The 11,384-nt window shown below is 45.4% G+C and overlaps 1 protein-coding gene across 1 annotated transcript in view; it reads right to left on the reverse strand.

The window, feature by feature from the left end:
* LOC310795187 (ER degradation-enhancing alpha-mannosidase-like protein 2) overlaps window positions 1-9,967 on the reverse strand; it is a 21,766-nt gene extending 11,799 nt beyond the window's left edge. The window contains exons 1-7 of the mRNA XM_083657241.1: window positions 9,787-9,967; window positions 5,920-6,030; window positions 4,378-4,417; window positions 3,576-3,681; window positions 2,375-2,500; window positions 1,554-1,765; window positions 290-431 (exon numbers count right to left, since the gene is read on the reverse strand). Coding sequence (XP_083513367.1) covers window positions 290-431; window positions 1,554-1,765; window positions 2,375-2,500; window positions 3,576-3,681; window positions 4,378-4,417; window positions 5,920-6,030; window positions 9,787-9,896 — 847 coding nt within the window. The 5' untranslated portion in view covers window positions 9,897-9,967. The remainder of the gene's footprint in view (window positions 1-289; window positions 432-1,553; window positions 1,766-2,374; window positions 2,501-3,575; window positions 3,682-4,377; window positions 4,418-5,919; window positions 6,031-9,786) is intronic.
* Window positions 9,968-11,384: the final 1,417 nt, after the last annotated feature.

Here is an 11,384-nt window from a genome sequence, read left to right on the forward strand (position 1 = left end):
TGACTGTCTGTCCTTGTATCTGTTCCCTGTGTATGTTGACATTCACCAAATAAAATCAATCAATCAATCAATCAATATATTTCATGTAGCTATTTTAGTCTGTGATATCTTGAAACCGTGGTATTTTTGTCCGAGGTTATCATACCGTCAAAAACTCATACCAGCACATCCTTAGAATAGATACCATTTGTTTATAATATCGCAATCACAATCGCAAATCGCAATATTGTCCACAATAATTGCAAATCGCACCTTTTCCCCAAATCGTGCACCACTAGTATACACGCACCCTGGAACATGTTGAGCAGCTCCTCGTCCTGCAGCAGGATGGCTCCTTTGACCAGATACTCAAAGTAGGAGTCCACCCCCGCTCCGATGCCTGCGTCCTGAGCCACCCACTTCTTAGACAGGACGTCAATATGGTTACCCACCTGGAGGGAGAGACAGGTAGAGAGACAGACACACAGATGGAGAGAGAGAAAGAGGGTGAGAGACAGGCTTTTTTCAAAAAGATGTTCATATGGTTAGTTGTCAAGAGAGGGAGAGGCAGGTAGACAGAGGAGTAGGAGTAATAATAAATAATAATAAATGTATAATAATAATACATTTTATTTGGAGGCGCCTTTCAAGACACCCAAGGTGGCCTTACAATGAATATAAAAAAAGTTCTGCATATAAAACCATAGAAAGACATCGTCTTCATTATTCCAAGTCCAGGTTGCACAAGATCTACCCTTCTGTCTCACCACTATGTGATAGGTGTCGGGTGTCAGAGGGTACACTATCCCATGCTTTTTGGTTTTGTCCTTCACTATCTGGATTCTGGGCCAAGATATTTGATTGGTACTCTAAGCTAAGGCCTATAAAATAACCCTTCAGCCGGAGGGGAAACTCGCCATCTTCGGCTGCTCAGAATCCTCTCTGCTCCTCTATACGGCTGTGCAACAGTCTCTGACGCAGGGGACGACTGTCGCCAAGAGACTCATTCTGAAGGAGTGGAAGTCCCCCTCTCCACCTTCTTTTCAGCTGTGGCTGACGGACATGGTCTCGGTTATATGGAGAGACTCCGGTTTCTGAGGACCAATTCATTTAGGAAATTCACAATGATCTGGGACCCATTTCCAGCCTACTTAGATGAGGTTAAGAGCGACAAGTAACTTTCTCAGCTGACTTCTCATGGACCCCTTGCATGGGATTCCACACACATTTCTTACAAGCACATAGGCACTACTGGTAGTGCCATGTTGTAACATTAATGTTGATATACTGTATGTTTTGTTTGTTTTTTTGTCTGAGCCTGTTTTTATTTTCTATGTTCTGAAAATTAACATAAAATGTGAAAAAAAACATTGTCTGTGCTGAGCAGAGTCTATATATTGTCTGTGCTGAGCAGAGTCTATATATTGTCTGTGGGTCCAACAACTACAGAGATGAAGAGACTACATATAGGAACAAAATCAACAACAACTTATCCTTGAACAGTGACAGACAAACAGACAGTCAGACAGACAGACAGACAGTCAGTCAGTCAGTCAGACAGACAGACAGATTACCAGTCCGATGTCAGATCTGGTGTTCCACAGGGCCCTGAGGGCTTTGCGGGCAGCGTTCTCGTACACAGGGTCCCCGGTGAGGCGGCTGAGCGTGGAGAACTCGAGGATGAAGGTGCCCACCCCGGCCGTGCAGGTGACGGGCGTCTCCGCGGGGCTGACGCCGCGCAGCAGGTTCACCGTGCCGTACGGCATGCCACTGGGTGTCTGGAAGGCTGCAGGGGGTCACAGCAGCACTCCATCATCACACTAAACTCATTTAAATGACTGCTGTGGGCGAGCTGCAGGGCGGGCGAGCCTAGGTATCCAGCACGCATAGCGGCGTGCGAGATTGCTAGTATATAAAAGGGTCACTGGGCAATCTCTCTCTGTTCTGTGTGTTCTCTGTTTCAATTTTTGTCCCACTGATGTCTGAATAGTGATGTCATGAGAGCAAAATCATCTTATGACATCACCGATGAGGTCATAGGCACTATGATGTCATAGGCACTGATATTGTGGTTTTTGGTTACACTTGGGCAATTGTGACGAAGTTGAGCTGTGCATGCCAATAGTGCAGGCGAGGCTGTGGGCGAGAATCAAGCGTGTGAGATGCCTAGTAGCCTATGGTTAAAACATCCAAAAAACTATTGTGTGTATTTAAGAGATGAACACAACACATGAATAGCCTAATCATTTGTGGCACTTTTCTGCACATTACAAAACATTGACAGCTCACACCAGTGTAAACTACATCCGTACGTTTATTTACACACCCCAGCTTGCGTGTGTGTGTAAATTTGTGCACATGCATGTGCATGTGTGTGTGTGCGTGCATCATGTACCTGGCAGCAGCTTCCGGGCAGCGTCCTCTGCCATCCTCAGCAACGGTCCGGCACACGGCCAGGCGGGCTCCAGCTCCGCCCCGCCCCGACCTGAGAGCAGGTGGGCCGACAGCAGCCCCCCAACCACTACACACACACACACACACACACACAGACAGACACACACACACACACACACACACACACACACAAACAGATTTCATTTCTGCCGATGTGACAGGCCGATAAAACGATGGTTAAAGGAAGCTAACCCTGGGAGAACATCATCCAAGCCTGTTTAAGTAGGCTGGCCACACTGATCCATCAGACAATGGACAGAACGGATACGGATAGATTTATGTCCGTTGCATGTACAAGTAACCACAGCAGGTGGCGGTAAGCACCTTGAAGGTGTCAGCGACCCGCCTATAAACCGAGAGAAGAAGAAAGCTGGCGTCAGCTAGCTGTTAGCTCTGTGCGCTACGTTACTTATGTGGCAATAAAATGCCACCGAATGACCAGATTAGATGGTGAAATCAGACGGTGACACTGACTATCACGTTGTACAACAGCGGGATGGTGTACACAGCATTAATTATAGCCTCCTTCACCGCCTCGGCCGCCATCTTCTTTGAAAAGCTGAAACAAATCTCGGAACGCCTCCTCTCGAGACCTCGACTCTGATTGGCTGAACGGACAGTGACTATCCGACCATCCGATACGTCCATCCAGAAAAAGTTCATCCCTCTTCAACTTTCTGTCCATCAAAATGTATGCAAATTTTCTGGATACGTACGCTTCTGAGTGCTCCATGGACAGTCGGACAGCTGTCATTGAAAATGAATGGAAGTGAACAGAGAAATGAACGCACACGGACAGACACCACGGATCAGTGTGGCCAAGGCCTAATCTTACAGTTACAGTTTTGTTTGAAAGAAAAATGTCATAAATACAAATATAGCATGTTTTACATAACCTAAGTTGAAGTAGTTTTCCTATTTTGCCCAGTGAATATGTACATTTTGAAAAGCATTGTATTTACAGTACTAACTAGTCTCTTCTACATAAGGTGAATAGTAAGATTTACTGCTTGCTCCAAAATAAGAATGCTACATGAGAGCTAACGCAGAGACACAACGTTGAGCTCTCCCTCTTTCCCTCCCTTCCTCTTCAGTTGTTCCTGAAGGGGCGCGCACACACACACACACACACACACACACACCTCTGATGTTGGTCTCGAACACGGAGGCGTTGACGTCGATGTCGAAGTCCACGGTGTCCTGGAGGAGCGACGCCACGCGCTGAAACTCTGTCTCGTTCCCCAACACCTTCAGAACACAACAGGCAAACAAACAGCAAGTTCAAGTGCAGAACTGCGGGTTACTTGACCCTTGTATTTAGCGCTGTTGCAATTCTAATTAATTATCTGCGTCTCTGCTCGTTTGTGAAGCGGTAGTCTAATCAGCTTGACTCTGCGCTGAGCCTCTGGCAACATAGATCATCTTATAGGTCACGCAATATTAGGATAGCCTATTTAATATGTTATTAATGATGGCATTCAGGTCACACAAGATTAGGCTATTTAATATGCTGTTAATTAATCTATTTATTTATTTGGCATATTTCCAACCGGCCACTGTGGCCGTTGACGTTTCAATAGACCCTTTTCACGGGGTCCATTTTGTGTGGAAAAGGCAGGGTAAACACAGGTGCAAGCAAAACACTAATGAGGGTTTCCAACTTCCATGAGTGTAAGTTGGAAAGCCTCATTAGTGTTTTGCTTGCACCTGTGTTTACCCTGCCTTTTCCACACAAAATGGACTCCGTGAAAAGGGTTTATCTGCCGGCTCACGGCACGTCATACCGGCCAAAAGCCGGTAATTGCCGGCTAACTGAACAGTCTAGCAGCTTCAGCCCTAGTCTACGCTTTAAGCTAGACTCGAGCTCAAAAAGACATGAAAAGGGAGTCCGAACAAGACAAGTCAACGTGTCAACACAGAAAGTCAAAGTGACTCAGACCTTACCAGCAGAGTGTCGAGAGCATCGATCAGAGTCAGAGAGAAACTGTGGGAAGAGAGAAAAAAATATTATTTTATTCATTATTACCACAATTACTTTTTAAAGTTGAAATGAACCCAACGGAGCCCAAGAAACCCCATTGTATTTGCTATGTTTATTATTCTCATTATTATTTTTCTTATTCTTGTTCTTCTTCCGTAAAACTGTATAGACCAAATCACCGTGACGTCACCATGTAAACAACATTACTTCCGCGTACCACTTTGGGAAGGCGGCAGGTTTAAATGTGCGTGTTGTCAAATAAATGCTGTCAAACCCTCTCGTTGTTTTCGGCCGACTACTTTCAATTTAGATGTTCAAACGGTTGGTAAACATGCTTGTCCGACGTATCTAGCCATTCTTCTGTGTTTGTTTTATGTAGTGTTAGCTAGCTAATAACGTTTGTTTACAACTGTCAAACTCGCTGTTTTTTTGCAGACTCGTTAACGACAGAGCTACTGAAGTCACGTTAATTTAATTTAGCTTAAAGTCTACTCTGGTCTGGTCTGATCCAACAGGTAAAATTAGCTAGTCTGGTCTCCACTAACGTTAGTGAAAGTGTTGTTATGAATGATATTAAACAAGAACACAACACGAACGAACCATTTTTGTCTTCTTTGTCTGTTTTTGTCTTTAACACGCCATTATGATGTGTGGACCGCAGGGGTAACCGGAAGTAAATGTAAACATCCCCGCTGATTTGGTCTATACACGCACATAGCACATTGCACATACAGTAGTTTGGAAATGTCACCCATTACTCAGAAACAAAAAATTACACCAATCTACCAATCTTTGATGATATAACAGTCCATTTCACGTTTTGAAATTATGTAGTCCCACGGAGGAGAGAGAGCAGACATCCAGGCTAACCCCCAGATCTCCCTTGGGGCCCTGGGCCCAGCCCTACACAGAACCCTTCCAGATCTCCCTTGGGGCCCTGGGCCCAGCCCTACACAGAACCCTTCCAGCAGAATGTAGATGGACGCGGTGCTCACATGCACCTGGAGGTCAGGTGGAGGAGGTCGTCCCAATGACAGATATGACAGATATTTACCATATATATAATATCAGGCTTGAACCTGTGGTATTGCCGCTTGCGGCTATATTTGTTGTTGTTTTTTCTTGGCATTATCAGTGTTATCAAATCATTAATCACTATTGATTACTGCCCAAGCTTTGCCTGGGTCCAAACCTTCCAATCCACCAGTTGTTTGCTTCTGGTCTGGCATTGTGACATGCAACAACCATTTCCTACGTTGAAGAAACGACTTGTCCAATGAACGCCGAGGGGGACTGACGATTAGCCAATCAGAGCCAATAAATCAACGCAACAGGATTAACGCCATTGTCAAGTGCGCCGGTGGCCCTAATCGATTAACTGTTGGGGGGAAAAAAATCATTTTTAAAGAGAGAGAGAGACCAGAAAGACAGAGAGACCAGAAAGAGAGAGACCAGAAAGACAAAGAGACCAGAAAGACAGAGAGAGAGAGGTGATGCCATCCTACCTGCCCCAGGTGTCCTGTCCATCACAGGTGAGTGGGCGGAGCTCGTCGTAGGGGTAGGCGTTGTCAAGGTAACTGTTGTAGGCGTGGTAGAACATGGACTTGATGCGCTGTCTGGAACATGAAGATTAGAACAGCAAGTCAAGTCACAACAAATCCACCCAGCAAGCAAAATTCCATCATGATGACGTTGTGATGACGTCTTTCAGTGACGTTCAGGACGTGGCCAAATCACAGCCGATTAGGGGGATGATTTAGACGTCTATGCAGGAACGTTGTTGAGCTGACGTCGAAATATGACATTACCACGAATGGGCATATTCAGTTATTCTGTTATGTACACAGTGTATATTCAGCAGCTTTTATACATAAAGTATGTCCAGACTCATTGAGTGCCAAGGACGTCGATCGACGTCAAAGTAAATAGTGACGTAGAGTGCCAAGGACGTCGATCGACGTCAAATGCGTTTTTTGACGGTGGGACGTGGATGAAAGCCTCAGGCAGGGCTCCAAAGTGCGACCTATTAGGTCGCATGTGCCACCTAATTTCAAAATGTGCGAGTTAATTTGCAATCAGGTCGCACTCGTGCGACTTGGGAGAATGAGAGAGGATAATATTTTTTTCCCCCCCAACCAATCGCCTGCTTCAGATCGCATCTTTCTGTCCCCTCTGCTCCCCGTCTGCCTGCGCGTGCCTCTGTGCTGTTTTTATTGGTGCAGCGCCTGCAGCAAACACTTGCCCAGCCTGTCACACAGACACAGGTCCCTGCCTTCAAAGGGTAGCCGACAGCACGCGATCAAACACATACCGCAGCTGTTGTTTTGAAATTGAGCAGAGGGAAAGCAGAGAACGGGTAACGCTTCCTTGTGCAGACAGGAGAAACGCAATTGAAACGCCGAGCTGGAGTCGCCTTCCTCTGTGCCAGCCAGGAGAAAACGGGAGAAAGTGATCAAGAGATGTGTTTGATCATCGGAGGAATGAGGAAATGATCGATCAGTTTGCGAGGGCGGTGAGGACGTGTTGAATAGCCGAGGGGAAAACGGGAACGATCATAGATATGACAGGGAGACATGGACGAGGACGGTGTATCTGGGAATCAATTTGCCACAAAAGCACATACTTAAGAGACTCCAATTTGATCTTTGATAATACTGCTGTTCACCTATGTAGGATATGCTTTCAGTGCAAGACTCATTTCATTCCCACTTCATGGGAAAAATAACACTACAAAAAGACAAAAAAAAATAAAAAATACAAATAATAACAAAACATTTAATAGCCTAGAGGACTATCAACTATCCACTTAAATGGCAAAAGCACAAATTAAAATGCTGATAATACACTAATATGACAACTGTACAAGTTAGTCACTGTACCTCAAGAGCATACCTACCTGAAAAGACCACATGTAGCACTGTCAAAAAATATCCTTCCATGCAAGTCGAAGCTGCTGTCCCTTTTACTAGACTCATCTCCTGGGACATTAAATAGTGATTAGCAGGCTATAGTTAAAAAAAACAACAACATATAAGTAACAGCCAAAGACTTTGCGAGAGAACTTGTGAAACATCAAAACCAGCAATTTATAGTTATTGCCTAAGTCCATTTCTCTTCTCTCATACTAAAGGTAGAGGTGTTTTCCTAAAGACTCCTCAAGGGTGCTTGAGGAGTCCTCTTCTTCCTTTCACCAAAAGCCCAACTGTCATGATCAAATCACAGTCTTCTCACTCATTAACTCACATCAAAAAATATGGTGCTACCTAATTTATTTTTGTGCTACCTAATGAAACAGTAGGTAGCACTAGTGCTACCTGGAAAAAAACGAGTTTGGAGCCCTGGCCTCAGGCATCTCCTGTACAAATATGGGAGCTATTGAAGGTGTATAACCTATTTTACGGACTCATTAGGTGGCGACAGTGCTCTCCAGATTAGAGACAGGTCCGGAGAAACAGGAGGAAAAAGCCGTGATCAAAGAGAAACCGATGCATGCTGCAGCCAGAGCCATATAGATTGCTCTGTCTGGAGCTGATGTTGGCTGCGAACAGGAGTCAATCCGCGCCCACAACTGAGCCCCTCTGTCTCTGTCTGTCTGTCTGTATAGTTTCTCCACACGATTAGCCGCCAGAAAAGCAGCACCCGACGCCAAACCATTCAGCAGTCCGGTTTGGCTCTTCCTTGTCGCGCTGGGAGCTGCCCGGCACACACAAACGGAGCACTCCGAAAATAGAGTGGGTGCATGTTGGCTGTGTGTTAGTGTGGGGAAGAGTTTGCAGCTGAGGGGGGGAGGGGGGGGTGGGGCACGCAGGGCACCACACAACTACACCACGTCACTACATCAGAAAATATTATCTTCAGACTCAGTGAATGTGCTTGAAATGCTGCATTTCACAAAAGGCGGAATATCTCAGCTAATAATTTGAAACGCCTGTATTTGCTCAAAACGACCTATCTTCTCCGGCTCATAACTAAAGAACGGAAAATGGTATCAATAAACTTTTTTTTGCTGATGATACAATAGAGCCAGCTCGTTCTTTGTGCGTGTTCGGTGTTTACATAGTAATATCACACAATATTCTGTGGGCCTCGAGAAATCACTGAAAACGCTCTGAAAACTCTGGCACTGGGAGCGTCCGTTCTCCAAAAGTGGCTGGCACTCAATGAGTTAACAATAATAAAAAAATGTGTTTGAAACCACGATCTCCAGCTTACCAGCCTGCTACGCTATCTGTTCGCTGAAGTAATCAGTCGTACGTTGAAAGTAATATAGCCTAGCCTACCGTTTCAAAACATGGACCCCCTTGTTCTTTTTACAGCGCTATCACATCCGTGGAGTCGTAGATGATAGCTTTAAAAACGAAAAGGTAATTTCATTCAAACCTTAATCTGGAAGAATCATTGAGGGTTCCCTCAAATTTTACAAGTCTCTTCTCTGTTGTTGTCAAAACAATCTGGCAGAAAGATATGCAAGTGAGACAATTGCAGGATTCCCACACAATTAATTTCCTCCCGCCTCCACGAATAAACCGGTTGTTAATCAGCGCAGATTGTTCCACAAGGATTTTGGATAAGAATAGACCAGACTGAGAATTATGTGATTTATTTGACATCTACCGGTAGTTATCCTCATGGATATTTTAGTGGTGAGCGAAGTTAGTTGGATAGTGATAGAGTGATACTCTCTGGGCCAGATCTGACTTGTCATGATATGACTTGAGCTGGCTCTCTCCATTCGTCCAGGTTAATTTGTCCTTGCTTGCTGGGCAGTCCAGTATGAATTTAATATCTTAATGCAAAATAAACATCTAGGACTTTTCAATGCAATGTGGTTTTAATATGGTACAAACTTGGTAAGAGCATGATGTGTTTGAGCTCAAATGTTCAACTTCTCAAATCTCAAAGGTTCAACTTTTCATGGTTCAAATTCCATCATTCCATACAAATTCAGAAAACAGAATTTAAATTCAGTCGTCTGCTGTAACAAATCTCATCACTTTCAATCTAACAAACACAAGATCTCAAAGTGAAGACTATAGAAACCTTTTCAAGTCATCACAGTAGTCGGACTCAAGTGTCACCAGATTGAACCCAATGGAGTCTGACTCAACTCCAAATCGTGTGTGTGTGTGTGTGTGAGAGAGAGAGAGAGAGAGAGAGAGAGAGAGAGAGAGAGAGAGAGAGAGAGAGAGAGAGAGAGAGAGAGAGAGAGAGAGAGAGAGAGAGAGAGAGAGAGAGAGAGAGAGAGAGTGTGTGTGTGTGTGTGTGTGTGTGTGTGTGTGTGTGTGTGTGTGTGTGTGTGTGTGTGTGTGTGTGTGTGTGTGTGTGTGTGTGTGTGTGTGTGTGTGTGTGTGTGTGTGTGTGTGTGCGCGTACCTGATGCCAGCCATCTCCTCCTCACTGAACTGATGATGAGCCGTCGCATCGTACAGCAGCAGCACAGCCAGGGCACTGACCGCGAGTGCGAGCCGCACGGGAGCGCGCATGGGGAGGATGAGGAAGACAAGAGAAACCCGACACACACTATCAACACTAAACTACAACAGGCAAACTAAAACACCGCGGGAGAAATGCGAAGAGATACAGGAGGACAGCTGCTGTCTGTGTTGTTGTGCAGCAGCTCTCAGGAAGTAGGAAGTACGTGCGCGCATGCGTAGTGTGGTGCGCGAGCTTCTTCTATTGTTTTATGGCGGTTGGAAATGGATTGGATTTGTGCATTACCGCCACCTTCTGAATTTTATCCATTTCAAAGTGTCAACCATTTACAATGTAACAATAAAGAAACGCTGAATTATCCACTACCGTAAATAAACAAAATAATAATTTCCAGCCATTCCCATTCTGCTGTAACGTTTCTATTTCTCAGATGTTTGAGAGAGCTTAACAATCGCATAACTGCAATGGCTTTCACTTCAACACAAGCAAACACATTGCCCCTTTCGGAACTGCTAAGCTAACGCTACGCAGTCCCTTATTAGTATACCGCCGATGTAGCGTATACTAATATTGATTCGCTCCGTCTGCTAAATCTTTCAAACTACTCGATAAAGTTTCGCAAATTAAATTTCAAATGTACTTACGGAGCGAAAAGGGTTGTGTGAACCTCGGCGCATGATGTTGAAACAATAGCGCCACTAATAAACATGTTTAATCCCTCACTGAAACCCGAGTGTCATTTCCTCAAAATGAATCAGCGACAAACACTCGTCTTCTTCTGCGCTGCTGTCATGGGTGGTGCGCATAGCAACCATAGCGCTCGCTATCACTTCCGGCCCCAGCAGCGCAGAAGAAGATGAGTGTTTGTCGCTGACGGGGGAAGCTTCACTGGTAGGACATAGCATGTGGGAGGTTCACGCTATTCCAACGAGTTCCCCTCCCTCCGAACAGGCGCCCTTAACGACCAGAGGAGGAACCACATTAGCAACCAGGATATTGCATGTTTTCGTGAGGGGTTCCTATATGAAGGAAACCCCCGGGAGGCACGGAGAGAACATGCAAACTCCACACAGAAAGGCCCTTTTGACGACCCCACCCGGGCGGTGCATGGGCACTCGAGGACATGCGGATGGGCACGCATTCCTTCAGCGTTCACAGCGTCCCAGGTGAGAATCGAACCCAGGACCTTCGAGCTGTGAGGCGACAGCGCTTACCACTGCACCACCGTACCCCCCTAGTAGAACAAACTCTTAACTCAGGGCAGAATGAGTCATTTGTATAAATCACTGACGTTCTCCTCGCGTCTCAGAGGAGCGTCATCATACCATGGAGTCATATGCCAAATCTAAGTGTTGTTTGTTACATCATGAAAGTTTACTTTCCTTCTAGTCTCTCATTATTGAAATACAGAAATGTCGGCCTTCTGAAAACTATTCATAACAGGTATGAATACTTGGTCGGGGCTCCTGCATCAATGGGGCGTGGCCTGGAGGCCATCAGCCTGTGGCACTGCTGAGGTGTTATGGAAGCCTAGGTTG

This window comes from Poromitra crassiceps, assembly GCF_964638095.1.
Source record: "Poromitra crassiceps genome assembly, chromosome: 20".
Classification (NCBI taxonomy): Eukaryota; Metazoa; Chordata; class Actinopteri; order Beryciformes; family Melamphaidae; genus Poromitra; species Poromitra crassiceps.